The 17,418-nt window shown below is 37.4% G+C and overlaps 1 protein-coding gene across 1 annotated transcript; it reads left to right on the forward strand.

The window, feature by feature from the left end:
- The first annotated feature begins 9,619 nt into the window (after positions 1–9,619).
- LOC108667759 lies at positions 9,620–16,814 on the forward strand. The gene is made up of 6 exons (XM_018154824.2): positions 9,620–10,031; positions 13,259–13,585; positions 14,101–14,177; positions 14,592–14,885; positions 15,152–15,242; positions 15,627–16,814. Exons 1-6 carry the CDS (start codon positions 10,013–10,015, stop codon positions 15,698–15,700), a joined length of 882 nt encoding a protein of 293 aa, XP_018010313.1. The 5' UTR covers positions 9,620–10,012; the 3' UTR covers positions 15,701–16,814.
- Positions 16,815–17,418: the final 604 nt, after the last annotated feature.

Raw genomic sequence — 17,418 nt, forward strand, 5'->3', positions numbered from 1 at the left:
AATGAGTGTAACTAAGATATGACTATTCGTAGGAGACATGAAAGTTCCACGGCACACTTAAAAAAATTTTTTTGGTCTAATGAATGAAGAAGAGTTATCATCCAATCGCTCACAAAGAGGAAGATTACAGATATAATTTAGCTCAATGTTTATTTTGTGAACGAATACGACATTTCTAATGAAAATTGAAATGATGAGCCATCATCAACCGTGAACAAGCTAAATTCCGAAATAAATGGCAATCTAATCTTGCGACCTCGGGAGCAACAAGACAGAAAATTAAACGGACGTAAGCCATCACTTCCAGGCCGCCTACAGCGCGGCGGTGACACAAGCAAAGCCCAGTCTGCCAACAGTGGACCGTGAATCACAGCAAGGTGCTGAGACTAAACAGCATATACGAGAGAAAATAAAAAGCTTCAATATCATTATACGCAAATATGCATATTGAGCAAAAATAGGGCAGTTAGAAATTATGTGTTTCAAAGTGAATAGTCTTGAGACAGCGCATATTATGAGATGGGAAGAGAAGGCGACATAACACCAATAATGTTCATAAAGGTCAATTGGTGCACAGCAAAGACGGCATATGTTGTATTGAAAGCGCAGAGACTCAACGAGAGAGTAAGACACTAATATCGAACGCAGGAATAGCCCTCTTAAAGCACATTAAAGGTACTTTATGAGCGCAGCAAAGGCGCATCGAAAGCCAATAATAAGCGTAATATGAACGCAATAAAAGTGAATCAAGAGCACTAAATAAGCGCCTCATGAGCGCAACAAAGGTGCATCAAGAGCACTCAATAGGCTCATCATGAGCGCAACAAAGGTGCATCAAGAGCACTAAATCAGCGCCTCATAAGCGCAACAAAGGTGCATCAAGAGCACTCAATAGGCTCATCATGATCGCGACGAAAAGCACACTTCTCACTCATACAGAACTTGATGTTCAACTCATGATTGCGATAATTGCATTGTTAATCATCTAAAGAAAGGTTTGAGGACTGAAATGAATAGTTTAGTTCGGTGGGGGCTTTGCCAGTGCTATGTTTTCTGCGCGTAATACCATAATACTTCCGACTATTCTCGATGAAACACCGTTCCGACTATTCTCGAAGTCCTACTGCTTACATGGAAGAAGAAGATTTAATAGAAGCATTTTCAGAAACAAAATGGCAGTCAAAACCATGACAGGCAACTCGGGTAATATTGTTTTTAACAAATTTAAATCCAGTTCCTGACTTTACGACTTTCATAAAAAGTAACGAGCAGTAAAAATAAATTTATTGAACCAGCGCACATCACTAGAATTTTATAGGCTGACAACAAATGTTCGCCGACTCTACAAAACAGTGCTAAACAACGTAATAAAATGTTAGCGCTCCTAGTCTTTTGAAGCGGATTTACATAAGAGTCGTTTAGGTTCACTAATTGAAACAGTGCTACGTACGTCTGGAGACGGATGCAAAGGTAAAACATTGCACAGCGTTTCATTGTACCAGGATCGGTACGTGTCTGTATCATTGTCGGCACGATCTGAAATATCTTGTTGAAAAGAACCTGGTACAGATATAAAATGTAGTCTGGATGTTAGATTAGTGGACTTACCCGATACGCTGGAACCCATCTCAGCAATGTAGCATGTTTACCTGAAAGTTTGATGCTGATTTGTAAGGAAATGACTGCTTTGACACATTTATTGTAAAAATCTCACATGAAAATACAGCTAACAATTGTGTTTACCAAAATATTTGGCTTTTTCCTGACTCATCACCTAGAAAATACGCAATTAGCATGCGAGATGAAGCTGCAGCACGATAGATTTTAACATCAGATAGATAAACCGGCAATTACATTTTGAAGCGCCTTAAATTCCTCATCATTCCAGGCACCAGCGTCAGTACGTCGATCGGTGCTTTGCCTGTAGTTGCGAAATTAAAACAATAATATCCTCAATTTGAATTATTCCGATCAGACTATGGATAATGGTTGCAGTCTTGCCAATGAAGTATAAAAAATAATTTTCAAAGCCTTGAATTCCGAAAAATATTCACATTTCCGGTTTGTTTTCTACTGAGACAGCCTGAGGGCCACGACCAGGAAGAACACGGAGCGGCTCACACACGGACACAGCTTACCCTACGGCGGTCACAAGCTCACTGAGAGTTGAGGGTCTCTGAGGCCAAAAATTTTATATTATAGCTGCTGAAAATACATGCATGGGCAATATATTGTGGAACTGAATATGAATTCGGTTCGGTATTTCCGTAGCATTATTTAAATTCTGATTTTACAAGTACATTGATGGAGCAGGAACAAATAAACTCCTATTGTAAACATTAAATGACAATCAACAGAAGTGTCCAATAAAAACTGATTGTCTAATGAGAGTGCTTATTAGACGATCAGGTTCCCGGGAAATATTTCAAAATAAATTTATGCGAGTAGTCAAGAGATCTTTGACGCATGGTGACGTCCTTGAACAGAGGCAGTTGTGTAAAAAAAAATAAAAATAAAAAAATTACTTCGCACATGAAGCAGTACATCTTGAAGATAGTCAAAAAACTCCGTAAACTATTAGTAAGCTGGTTTCGGGAACATGCTTTTTTGCAGTCGATGCAGAAGCCAGATGCAAACCTGTTTTAATGTGATGTCAAAATTATTGAATGATGTTATACGAATCTTGATGACTGCCACGAATATCATGAATAAGTTATATATTATTTTAATAGGACAGTAAAAATCAGCTATTTGCGTGTCACTGTAGCAAAGATCCACAGCTTTTTACATTGCTCGGAAAGAGCCTAAGCACTTCTATAAGGACCGGCAGAAACGATCAGCGTAGACTTATTATTTTCAATGATCGCAAATGCACACAATTATAAAATTTACATTATAATTTGTTGCCAAACTTCATTGAACTTAAGCCATCATGGTAATCAATTCAATATAAACTGTCAGATGCAATCGGTAACACTAGTACGTTCTTGAATTTTACACAAAAATCTTGTAGCATGATTATTACCAGGCCTTATTCACTATAGAAAAAGCCATAATGTAACAACATGAGTAAAACATGCCAATGCCACCAAGCATTAATTGATCTTATTCAACGAACAAATTTATTTTGCAAATTTCAGAACTTTGCACGTCTGAAGAATAATAAAAAGAGATTTCAGTATTTTAATGACAAAAGTATTGCATGAGTAACCAGGACAATATGCATTGAACAAATTGATCGTCTACCGCACGCTCTTAATTGACGAGAACAAGTTTTTTGACAGGTAAATAGGCTCGCCAAATTTTGACAGGTAAAACAACTAATGAGACACGGCACGATAAATCAATAAGCCCGCTCTGCCTATCTCTGCTGCACAAAACAACACAGTACAACACGCTCTTTTCCCTATATGTAAAAATAACAAATGTTAGCTTCCCAACTACAGTGCTTTAGATTTAATAAACAATTTGTTTGCAATCCTTACACATTTGTAAACGAAAACCCTTTCTAAAAAAAAGTTTTATCTTCTCATTCAAAGAAAGGTTTATGCGTTATATTGTCATATAATGACAAATTTAGGTTTTAATCTCTTTGGTAAATTTCATTCGTTCTATTGCCTATTACTGATCACGATCCATGATCAAGCTGATGTGCCGCCTTCGTCGTCCACATTACCGTCTGATGTGCCGCCTTCGTCGTCCACATTGCCGTCTGATGTGCCGCCTTCGTCGTCCACATTGCCGTCTGATGTGCCGTCTTCGTCGTCCACTATGTCGCCCGCCACCGAGCAGTCACGTTAGACGTGACTACCATGCATCTGCCCCCACTTCAGCCAGCAAAATGATGTTGCTTGCTACTTGCCGAAGGAAGTGAAGCATAGACTGACGATCCGGGATCGTGCTCAAGAACGCATCTGGGGCCATACTGTCAAAACTCGCTATAAGTGAACGTGAGTACTTACGCTCTATTTTCTTGTCTATGATTGGTGGATACTTTCAAAGCTCGCTAAGTGAACGTAAGTACTTACGCTCTATTTTCTTGTCTATGATTGGTGGATTTTGCTTGAAAGGGCGTCAATGATTGGCTGATGAACTTACGATCTCTTAACTGTTTTTGAGAGTATAGGCCCTGGTCGTCTCTTGAGTGTCTTAATGGTCAACTCGCTTGAAATTTTCTCTCCAGTAAAAATATATGACTGAAACCCTGTTCCATGTGGCTTATAAATGGAATGACTTAGACGAATAATGCATGCATTTGTTTGTGAAACTCGTCTGTTAAACGATAATCCAATTACCGCCTGAATTGTACCGAACGTTTAATGAAGTTTTTGTGAACATATGTCTTTCTTGATGTTATTATACTGACTTCCAGAATTAGGGTATCGAAACTAAAGCTAACTTCGGGCATCGAAACATAATTTGAACTCATTCCCATCACTTTTAAAATGCAAGCCACATGTTCAAAATGTCATATTTGTGAGGAAAATGTTGAATGAATCTCATAGTGGTAGTGCATATAAATGGAGAAAAATGTGTTAGGAAAAATAACAGGTTTAATGAATGTCTTGGAACACAGGTAGTTAGTTATTCATTCGAATAATTAATATTCTAATACAGACTTAGGATCCCCTGACAGTCTAATTTTAAGTGACAAATACAGAAGGAGGCCTCTTTTTTTCACGCGTTGAAGTGAAAATAAAGCGAGGAAACTATACGTGAAATAACTTAAAAAAAAGGTCAGCTAGTAAGTTAGCCACCGGCAGTCGAGCGGGTCGCGCGTGAATAATGTAAGTTTGACCTGCACGAAGGTAGAGCTTTGCTCAGGTCACGGTTGAAACAGAGGCCAACAAGCGCCGGCCGTTCATTAGCCATCGATGATTTTCAATTGTGTGTCGATCATTCATCATGAATGAATTATAAGACTGCGCGTGAACAACCGATCATTGGCTGCTATCGTATTTACCTTGCAGTATGCAGTGAGTGAGATCAGGTACTGTGGATGATTTTTTTCGATGGTCTAGACGGTTCTTTGCTATTTATTCCCTTAAAAATTTTTAAGTCCTAAGTAAGTAACTCAGCAAATGTTAACCTAAATAATTTAAAGTTAGTCATATGAGTCACCCGATTGCTATACTTGAATTTTAGAACGCTAGGAACTAATCGCGATTTTCTTTGCGTGTTGCGTCTAACTCGCAGAAATGTTTAAGCCTTGAGGCAGAATAACTTAACACACCGTGTTTTCGTATGCTGATTAGTGAGGTACCTTACTTTAATTCCTTACAGTTATTCGTCCTCAATAAATTGTTAAATTTGTCATATATCATTTTATTAATTATTGTTCAATGATGATGCAACTGCGAGATTTATTTTATGAGTTTACAAGTAATGTATAGGTGTTCAAATAACTTAGTTTATTGCTGGCTTGGTGTTTATTAAATTGAAAATATATTTTTTGCTGAAGTCGAAAATAAGATACTTCCTACTTCGTCTCACGCACGTAGAAGAAAGTTCAATTCTCTCAGAATCACAGTCATATTTTCGATGTTATTCGAAGTTTGAAACTTGATTCAGGAAATTTTCAATTTTCACTTGGCGTTACAATGGATAGCGCCTAGTAAAACTTGTGCGCCATTGTCACGGCGCATGTCCCAAAGAAGCTCAGGTTGGTTGTCCAGACTTTCAATTGAAGGCGTTGAGCGACAGATTCAGTTCGCTTCGAAAACTTGATACCATCCAAGCTATAAAGTCATGTTTTTGGTCACGTAAATCTATTTTATTATAGAGGAATGGATGTCTTATTCAAAAGATATGCACCGATAAAAAATTGTGTTGGTAAAAGTTATCGTGGAATACATGAACGATACCTGAAATGAGTAAATTAGTGAATGTCGACAGATAATTGTTGGGTCCAATGCCGAGCACCTAAATCCATAATTTTCTTGGAGTTCTATTGGAAATTATTTCACCCGACTGAAGTTTTAGTAAATTTTGATTTTGGTTTATGTATGAATCTGCATAATTCCGGCACTCACAATCATTCCCATCACCTTAAAAAGTTGTGAATGCTAATCACAAATATTGTAATGTTATTTCATATACAAGAAGTAATATATAGCGATTTCGATGGTTCATTCAGGATTATATGTAGCGAATAACATTCACCAGGTTCAATGTTTTGCGATGATGAGATGGTACGACTGGAAATGCGATTTGCATGAAGAAACTATGATGCAGTAATTTTTTTTTGCTACGACCTTTAGCTCACGTGAAGTCATACTTTTTGACATCACAATCGCTTCCAAAAAGTGACTTTGTTCGTAATTTGATCTAGGCAATAAAAATAAATACTTACGTTAATTCCTTCATCTCAATTATGATCACGATTCATCTTAACTTATGCTTTCATTAATTTACGAAATTAACGAATGTAGCAATTTATATTCATAATATAAAACGAAAAATTCAAATATTAACCGCTGTATTTCACCAATGATTATGTTATTGACGCTCCGGTTGCTGTGGTTTTCAACTTTGAAGTACCGCAGCTTGTCTTGCGAGTTACTCGAGTGTTATACCGTACGCCTGACCCACTAGTTTTCTCGGTTAATATTCATTACCAGTCTTTACCTACTGGAATAATTATTTAAGTTCGTTCGAAATTTGCTCCGACCGAAAAATTGTTTAATTTTACATAATACCATGCTAAACCAGCATATTACTTTTTGGGTATATAAAATTCTTGACCCTGACAGTGCAGAAGATATTCTAGTCTTTCCCTAAGTCAGTCATCACCAGAAGTGTGGTGAAGGGGCGATGTGCACAGAAAGGTTCAGCAGGTGTATAAGGCGGCAGATGTTGAGGCTTTTGATTTAGGGAAAAGTAGGCGTAAATAACTTGCTGAAGGCTGTGGATATCAAGCTTTGGGAGGTGAAGGAAGAATATTATCGAAATGTGTAGGTTGGTTTGAAGGCGTGCGGTAGTGCTTCCTAGCTACGGGTGACTTCGTTTTATGGACAATTAAAAATGCACCCGTCAGGTTTCCTTGGCATGGACCTGTAAGAACAAAAATATTTTTTATCCTGAGATATATAAGCTACGGGTCAGTTGCGCCGTGTGTTCTGAGGTCATCCCGAAGCTCAACAAACATTCAGGGACCAGAGTCAACGGAAGTCCTTCCGGAACCTGTAGGAACATGCTTTACTGCATTTCCCTAAATTATGCCTCTCAGTTCACTTGACCTTCGCATGAAGTGAGGAAAGTCCCACTTAGACTTTGTTGAAATTAACAAATGTGCGAACTGGCCGTGGGGCTGAGCAAGTGTATAGCGTGTTAAATAGATCGAGATGGCGAGGTAGTCGGAGTTCATGGTGCACGCAGCGCACGCAGTTCAAGGTCGCTGTTCGGATGTTCCGATGCCTTCACGGTTTGGCACCTCCTTATCTCAAGGAAGGTCTGCAGAGCTTGTCGGATCTGCCTTCTAGAAAACGATTGCGATCGTCATCAACAGCGGACCTCGTCGTACCTACTACACGTCTATCTACCGTCTGCGACGCGACCGAGTGTTCCCGGTCGCCGCCGCCAGAACCTAGAACAGTCTTCCGGCTTCTGTAACTTCGTCTCCTTCGTTGCCAGGGTTTCGTCGACGCATAAAGACTGAACTATTTCGCGGAGCCTAAGAATCTAGTGCTTAGTCATTTTATCCGTTCTCATCCTTTCTTGTGTCTATTTATTTTTTGCTTGCTATTTATCTTATGTGTGACGTGCCTTCGAAGTTATTTTGAACCAGACGCCACGCTAAATTTTTCGTAGAATAATGATAATAATAATTAGGGTGATTAAAAGGGTGTTGGCTGTGTCGAGCAGAATATCTGCGCTGATAATGGCATGAGATCAAATGAAGATGCAGGACCTCGGGAAGGACGGCGGCTCGATGTGTCCTCAGTGAGGGTACCGAAGAGAAAAGTAGAGAAAATATAATCAATAATGATCCTAATCGCCTCTTCTTTTTGAAGTTATGAAAAGAAGGGTGAAGAGCAGTGGTGATCGTTAAAATCGCTACAATGAGGAAGTCACCAGTGATGGTGAATAAGTTCAGTAATTAAAATGAGTATTCTGGAGAGCGGGAGGATTTATAGCTTTATATTCATGAGGGAATAACCATTGGATGAAAGTGAACGATCTTCCTCACCTTTCAGTGTGTTCGACGTTTGCGAAGCAAGGCTTCTGCCGTTTGTCTTCACCCTTAGAGTCCGCCAAGAATCCAATCGAGAACGCAGTCCGGGGGTACCCCGACCAAGACGCGACAGAGATCGAGAGCACAGAAGTCTCACGCAAGTCACTTGTTGGCTGTATCCTGGTGGAAGTCTAGTAGCTATTTCAAACTATGGTCACTTTCGAAGATCTGGTCAAAGGACCTGTATTCAGATCACCTGTGAACAAGGCACGAAAAGTACAGGAATCGGTGACAGGCCACATCAGGTTTATTCTTCAGCGCCGATAACTCTATGATATACAATAATTATAATAGTTCAGCGTTTATTAGGCCTGTCGCCGATTCTTAACATCGCGGAACATTCACAGCTTGTTGAGGTGTCGAACTCGCAACTCACTGCTGCAATAATTATTCTGCTGTGCTTAACCACCCGGCCTCCTCGCCGATTCTGACCAGAAACTGGAGCACAGCTGGGATCGAACCCGCGCCTCTCTGCTCCAATCATGGTACTCTGAACTGTAACCACAGGGCCACCATGCCTTCTGATATGATATGATATGATATATGATAGGATATGATATGATATGATATGATATATGATATGATATGATATGATATGATATGATATGATATAATATGATATGACAAATCTATGCGACAACATTTCTTCTCGCTTTGAGTCACCGAAATGTGGAAAAGCCTCTCTGAGAGCATCGTTGACGCTCCGAGTATGAACGCCTTCAAGAAAAGGCTAGACGAAGCTATGCAGGAGCATATGTTCAGTCTTAAAATGCCTAGCAAATTACGGACCAGCAGATATCTCAATCAATCGTCAGTTATGGAAAGATCGGGTTCCAAAAGCCGAACCCCTTGTGAATCAAGTCGCTAAAAATTCAAGAATCGGCATTAGGCCTATTTCTTCAGAGCCGACACTTCTGTTCTATTCTGTTCTATTCTATTCTATTCTATTCTATTCTATTCTATTCTTTTCTATTCTATTCTATTCTATTCTATTTGATATATATAGCCTTCATGCGGAGACAATGGTGAGGAAGCATTTTTCTGGAATTTGAATACTAGAAAAAAAATTATTGGATACCATACCGAAATGTTTTTGAATGTTTTATGTCGCTAAGTGAGTAAGTCACTAAACACTCGCAAAAATTAAAGGTCATCAAGCCGTATCAAACTGGAAAATTATGTTTCATCAACAATAAATTTTTCTTTCTCGTGCATCCCGGTGAAAATTGGCAGTACCGTTAAAGTGCGCCAAAATCCTTCAGTATTCATTCACCATAACTGGAACCGAATGCGCCTAATTTTAACTTTGTACATACATCATTGTTTTAAGCAAGTTTTNACATCATTGTTTGCAACTTTATTTCAACTTTATGGTGCTTCATCGCTGACAGAAACAGGTATCTAGCATACTACTTGCATCGAAAGTATAACTATCTCGTTTTTTTACCCACGGTCGTATTTTAGAATAAACTGTCGGAAGCGCGGTCCAAACTGTTCGAGTTATCATCATTACTTTCTCATTCCACAATAAGAAAAAGAGCCTGTGAAAGAGCATCAATAAAACTATATGTTCAGTTAAAAGTTATTCGGGCATTCTCTCCTCATAAACCAGAAAAGAAGGTGAAGTGGACAAAAAATTTACAAGCTAAAGAAAACGGATGAATGGTTGCATCTGAAAATATTCGAAGACCGTTAGTGGAGCAGGAGTTGAGACCGTTATGTGTGAAGGAGGCTACGTGTCTGGTATCAACGGCGTGAGTTCAAGCGACGTCAAAAGAAATGAATAATCACAGCCGCAGTAAGTGCTACTGTCTGGTTCTAGTACTTATAATGAAATTCATGTTTCGTTTCATTTTCTCAATTATTTTATTTTTCACCACCAGCCTGCCAGGCCCTGCCTGAGTGAGCCTGTAGCAGTGTAGCCTGTTCAACCTTGAATTAAAGAGTTTGCCAGGCCCACTCTGGCTCAGATCTTCAGATTTATGAGTTTTAATGCCCAGCTGCTTCTGCTGAGAAACTATACAATTGAGAACTCTTTATAGCCTATATTCTTTCAATAAATTTAACGCCTTCAGAAATTTTATTTTTAAATTTGTGTACTGTGTACCAGAGTAACCAGACTCACTGTACCTAGCTAGTGACTTGACTACAATGGAAACAGTTTGTCCACTTTTGATCCTCCTTTTCATTTATAGTCACTCACCTGACAGGCTGACAGACTGCAGAGCACTGTATCTAGGGAAAGCATTCCACCTTGAGTGGAAAGCTTTTTTATAAGTGAACCTCCATTTCTAGAATTCCACCCTGTATAATTATAAAACTCGAGTCACTTGAGGTACTCAAGCCACTTGAGTACCCTAGTGACTATCAGTGACTCTATCACACTAGGTAGCCTAGTGTGACTGTGTGACTAGGTAGCGAGTGTCACTAGACTAGTGTCAGACTTTTGGTAGTGAATGTGTAGTAGGTTGGGTTAGGTTAGGTTCTAGTGTACCAATTGCAACTTGCAAGTGGACCAATTAGGCTACCATTGAATTTTTTATTTTTTCAATGATGTTATCATAATTATGTCAAATTGTCATTGACTCTTTTGTTGCCACTTGCTCTTGCAATCACTGAATCAGCACAGCAGATACTGTACCTAGTTGTACTAAACTAAACTCATTAGGTACCGTAAAATGGGGTAACTTAGACCGGCGGGGTAACTTAGACCACTTTTCGTTTTTTTAACAAAAACCCCCACAACTCAAAAACTATTTGACATAGAAAAATTTTGTCAATGGGATAACATTGACCGGTTTGGAAATTAAGTTAAAATTACCATATATAAGACTGTAGAGTCTGAAACATAAAGAAAAAATCATTAATAGGTGTATCAAACATAAAATATGTTATATAGGTACCTATGGTAATTTTAACTTTATTTCCAAGCTGGTCAATGTTACCCTGTCACGGCTGCCATTAGGTAGTCAAAGTTACCCCATTGGGGGGTGGCACCCCCCATTTGCAAACTATGACACTTTTCTGAAATTTGTCTTTTGCATATATAACTAGAAGAGTTCTACTACAATGCATCAAAACCTGGAGTTATTTTACCAAAAAATAAAAAAATTGGAGGGGTACTCCGACAAGCTTTAAATAATACCGTAAAATGGGGTTACTTTGACCGGCAGGGTAACTTTGACCACTTTTCGTTTTTTAACAAAAAACGCAAAAACTCAAAAACGATTTGACATAGAAAAATTTTGTCAATGGCCATCAAAGGCCTAATGCTGAGGCTACGTACCACATTAGAAAGATTTGAAAAGTTTGCATATCTAATAGGTTAAAAAATTAATGTGACCCACGAAAAAGAGCTATTACCTACCATATTTAAAGTCTGTCAGAGTAGCCTCTCCAATTTTTTTATTTTTTGGTAAAATAACTCCAGGTTGTGATGCATTGTAGTAGAACTCTTCTAGTTACATATGCAAAAGACAAATTTTAGGAAAGTGTCATAGTTTGCAAATGGGGGGCGCCACCCCCCAAAAGGGGAACTTTGACCACCTAATGGCAGCCGTGACGGGGTAACATTGACCGGCTTGGAAATTAAGTTAAAATTACCATATATAAGACTGTAGAGTCTGAAACATAAAGAAAAAATCATTAATAGGTGTATCAAACATAAAATATGTTATATAGGTACCTATGGTAATTTTAACTTAATTTCCAAGCCGGTCAATGTTACCCCATCACGGCTGCCATTAGGTAGTCAAAGTTACCCAATCGGGGGCAGCGCCCCCCATTTGCAAACTATGACACTTTTCTGAAATTTGTCTTTTGCATATGTAACTAGAAGAGTTCTACTACAATGCATCAAAACCTGGAGTTATTTTACCAAAAAATAAAAAAATTGGAGGGGGTACTCTGACAGGCTTTAAATAATAGCTCTTTTTCGTGGGTCACATTATTAATTTTTTAACCTATTAGATATGCAAACTTTTTAAATCTTTCTATTGTGTTACGTAGCCTCAGCATTAGGCCTTTGATGGCCATTGACAAAATTTTTCTATGTCAAATCGTTTTTGAGTTTTTTGGTTTTTTGTTAAAAAATGAAAAGTGGTCAAAGTTACCCCGCCGGTCGAAGTAACCCCATTTTACGGTACCTTGGTATTTGAAAATAAAATTAGAAATTCATTTTATGTGTTTAACATCAGAGACACTGGCCTCTTTAGAAGTGTTGTCTCTGAAAAGTAATTTTTAATGCATATTATTTAGACTCATTCTCAAGTTTGTTTTTTGAGTCATTGAGTAGACAAGTAAAGTATCATTGATGCTAGCATTATCATACACAAGATATTGGCTTAAATTTTGAGTAGGAGAGGAAATTGAGGAAATATAGATTCAAAAATTACCTTTTAAAGACAAAATTTCTAAAGAGGTCAATGTCTCTGATGTTAATCATGCACAATTATTTTCCTATTTTATTTTTAAAGATTGAAAAAAAATTATTTATACATTTTCTAACATATAAAAAAAAATCATTTAAAATTTTTAAATTATTTCTTCTGTCAATTGATTCATGCTTTGTCTACAACTTTACACAAGTGTGCAAAATTTCAGATCGATTGTGCAGGTAGAAGTGTGTTAAATATTGATTAAAAGATTTTATATCAGACAAGCAAACAAAAAACAAGTGAAGTTAAAGAAAAGTATTGTGAAAAGAACTGATTCATAAAAATCTGTGAAAAGAAATTATTCTTAAAAATCTCTCGTTTGACACTGGCATTGACTACAACTGGGCTAAATATACATACCGGTAGTGGTACATTATTCACCCAGCCATCAGATTTAGTCTGTTGCATTTGATAACCAAGTATACAGCATTAATTGCCTCTGGGCTCAACCCATTTTACATTTGGAAATAACTGCTTGATACAGTATGAAGATTTTAAACCATCAATTTATTATTCGAAACACCAAATGAGCTTTTAATGTTGTAGGTATTGTTTTAATTTATCATATAAACAAATCATGCATTTGCAGGTGTGTCTGCTGCTCTGGACATGGTTGAAGCTGCTATCAGCTCCTGGGAAAGGCAAGCAAAAGCAGCAAAAAATTTTCAAGAGCAACAACTTCAACAACAAAAACTTCTAGAAGAATTGCAAGATCTGAGTCACCAGAATGTTACTCACAGAACTGGCAATCCATCAAATTCACTGAATATTCCAATAAATTATCCAACAAGTGAACAGATTTCAAGTAATAGATTAGTTAATGAGGCTTCTCCTTTGAAACCTAGAAAAATTTTTTTAAATGATGAAAGTTTGAAAAAAAATTCTGTTGAACACCATAGAAGTCCTATACACAAAAGTAAGGATCTACATCATTTATCTTGGCAGATATTTTCTTAATTTTAGTTTATTGCCTGAGTACAGTATCATTCAAATTTTAAGTTGATATCATAATCAAAGACAAATTTTTGATTGAATTGAGTTATTCATTGATCTGAAGTTATTCCCTAATAAATTTTCACAATTTAACTGCATTGATTGCTGACTTCATCAAAGAAATTCCTGAAGGTCTGATAATAAATTAAAATGCATTTCCAATTTTGATGCTTCAAACAGGAATTGAATGAAGAGTAATGTATACCTATAATTAAATAAAATATTAAGTCTTGCAGATTCACTGAAATATTTTTGAACATAGGAATAAAAATATCAAAGCATATTATGCAAATATATACAGACCTATGAATTGAGTAAAAAATTAACTCTATAAGAAATAATTTCTATTTATAAAGTAATTGAGAGTATGGCTCCATTTTTACACTATTCTCTTCTATAATCCCTGATGCTTTTTACCTAGACTGGTATTATTTTCAGAGTCCAGGGACAGCAAAACGTTGGTGTCTTCTGTTCCCAGTGTGCTACTGCATGCCAGAGGCTCCTCTTCTAGGAAGGTAATTCACTCCCAACTTATAACAGTCTGTGTCTTATGTTATCATGTGTATAACTCCTCCCCCCTCAAAAAAATATGTATAGGTATTCATCTTCATTGATAACGTATATACCTATGGTACTACGGTAGTTGAAAAAAGTTCCATCCTCATGGATAGAAGGTAGTAGTTGAGAAAACATGGCAGCTGACTATCTCCTGTGCTTGCCCTGAATATTTTTACTAATTGGGAAATATTATATATAATTTCATGTCTCATGTACGTATTGTTTATTTTTGGTATCTTCTGCAATTATATAGGTACTTATATTATCATAAACTTAAAGATACTGAAAAATGGTGATCTTCATAAGATGGCACCTTTGTTACCTGTTGCATCCATATTGAATTCATTTCTATTTGGTTTTATTATGTTCAGAAATGTCGCATACGATCAAGCAGTAAACATCACCATCGTCGTCACCGCCACAGAAGTTCATCACATTCAGGCAGCTCAAGACGAGAGAAAAACAACAATGATGTCACAGCAGAAAGTATGACGGAGTTAGAACCAAAGCAACACCAAAAATCCGATGAAAAATTCCTGGTGAAACACGCGTCTAATGGATACGCTCAGGCCACCCTCTCATCTAAGCTTAAGGAAAAACTTGATGAGAAACCTGGGAAGAAAGAAAAGGTTTCCTCCTTACCTTTCGTACCTGTGGGTAGCCAGGTAAGAATTTTGATGCATTTGCCTTGTACCTATTCTCTGGAGCTAATATTTTGTTACAGAAATTATTGATTATATGTATGTGGTTGTATTTTGGCTAAGCGTCTGAAGACTGAAAAATCTTGATTGCGTTTTTAAGTCAGTTTATAATCAAAAAGCTGTTGGTTTTTGGATGCAGACATGGTTGAAAGACTACTTGTTTAAAAATTATATTATTTATACCTTCTAAAATATAAGTCTATGTTATTAACCAGTTCCATTTATCACAGGGTAAAAGCTTCCATGTCGGCATCATCATCCAGAAAGAGTTGGGAAAACTCAAGTCGCAGCCTCTCGATGTTTGGGCTGCAGCAAAACAGAGTAATTCATTATATTTCCTCAATTATGTTCTTTTTGCATAGTTTCATTTTATTCACGTATTTTGTCCGACGTCGTTGGTATCTTCAATAATATAATACCTCCCATCATTGGGAATTTTGTTTTGTTCTTTCTATATTCGCTATTCTTGTTTCTAATATGATTATTGTTATTAGGTACTACTAGGTACGTTATTACAAGTTCGCCAGGTGTAGTTAATTTTTTTTTTGCAGCTCAAATAACCTCCGAAGCTGCTATGTTATTACTATTAATGAGTACCTACATATAATCACGTTACCCTGACATTTCTCTTGGTTGCATTGTACGTGTTCGAGATGTTTCAGGGTTCATGAACTGGATGGCTAATTATATACGGCACTATTTCAGATGCTGCACGGAAAGAAGCTGAGGGATCAGAATCTGCGTCTAACATACTACGGCGTGAGCTAACTAAGTCATAATATTGTTGATGTGAAACTAACATCCTCATTCGAAAAATGTTGAGACCACTGTGGTAGACCTTTTTATGATGAAGCCTTTTCTCCTGGTACAGCTTTTTTTAATTCTTACATTTTTGATAAAGAGTTCTAAATTGAAGCGGCAGCTGAATTGAGTAATTTATCTTCAATTTGGTTTCAGATTAAGGTAGAATCCAGCATGTGGACTTGAGTTAGGACTTTTAACTTTGTAAATGTAGGTTAATCCTCACTCTGAAGGACTGTACTATTTGACCAGAGCTTTTATTGACATGGCTCCACAGAACTGTGGTTCTGATCATTTCGTGCTGGGTCTGCGCTCATATTAGTATCTACCGTAATGATGCTTAATGCCCCTTATTATATGTATTCCTGTGGACGACGCCGAGGCAGCTCCTAAGTGATGTTTCTGTGATCCTTGTCCAGATATTCTTTAATTGCTAGAACTGTTAAGAGTTTAGTATCGTTTTGCCCGAGGCGTCACAAGCTGTTATTTGGAAGTCCTCATCGATATTCAAGTGCTTCCCGTTTTTTGACTATGAGGAAAAATTTATTCAGTTATTATCCAAATTGCATATTGTTAGGATATATTGTTCTCGCTAATCGTTCTTTGATGTAAATTTAAACTTCAAATCTTGTCATGGTTTTAGTGCGGTGCTTAATTATATTGAATACTCATATTGTTGGTGCTTGAGACATCAAACGACTCTATCATTATTATCGTTATCAAACATTTAATGTCGTAGATTTAACCAGAACAAAGTTTTTAGCCTGAAGGCTTTCTCTTTTTTATCTGCCATGTCATTTGATCCATTAGAAATTTTACCAAAATCTTTGACTGCTATAAGCAAGTTTGAAATTTTATCTTTGTTTGTCATCTTAACCGGCTACCTTTAATGTATAATCATGTTCTGTCTGTCTGTAAAGCACATGTAGTTACCATGTAGTTACCAACAACCACGTGTTGGTAACTGCTTGAGAATTTTCGCAAATTCTGAATTAATACACTCGTTCACGCGTCCACTATTGTCTTTTAGTTTTTTAGTCGTATTTTCATTTCAAGTTTCTAAATGCTTTGTACGATTCAGTTTGAAATTATTCATTGAAATGCCAGGTTCAGGTCATAAATTTTTAATTAGTTTGTTTCCACAGCGTCAACATGCTGTCTAAACATATTTTTTGGCACAACTCTTTGCTTTCTTCCCAAGCGCTAGGCTTCCCGTGATACTGTTATACTGATACAACTGCTCAGGACTCCTGTGAGATTCTTAAGGCTTTATACTGTGCTCATAATGGGTTCGTGATGGTGTGATTGTCTTAGAGGGCACCCGTGTCCATTTGTTTAACATGTTGGAACGAGTCTTCACGGTCAATTGATCTGTAGCATTGTAAAGAGTAAGACGAGGGGACATGTTGTGAAGGGTTAAGACGAGGGGACATGTTGTGAAGGGTCAAGACGAGGGGACATGTCGTGAAGGGATAAGACGAGGGGACATGTTGGTGGCATTTGTTTAGTCCTCAGATCCTGATGAGAGGTTTTGTGCTACTTGCGATCCCATTTTACTCAATGCTTCTTTTTACTCAGCCAATATCGTTCATTTCTGCACCTTTTATCTATGAACGATCATTGGTTACAGTTGCAAGTGTTGTGTTGGACTTGGCGGAGTTGAGTTTTTCTGTGTATAAGCTTCATTTGCACCATC

The sequence above is a fragment of the Hyalella azteca genome, unplaced genomic scaffold (genome assembly GCF_000764305.2).
Source record: "Hyalella azteca isolate HAZT.00-mixed unplaced genomic scaffold, Hazt_2.0.2 contig17948, whole genome shotgun sequence".
NCBI classification, from domain to species: domain Eukaryota; kingdom Metazoa; phylum Arthropoda; class Malacostraca; order Amphipoda; family Hyalellidae; genus Hyalella; species Hyalella azteca.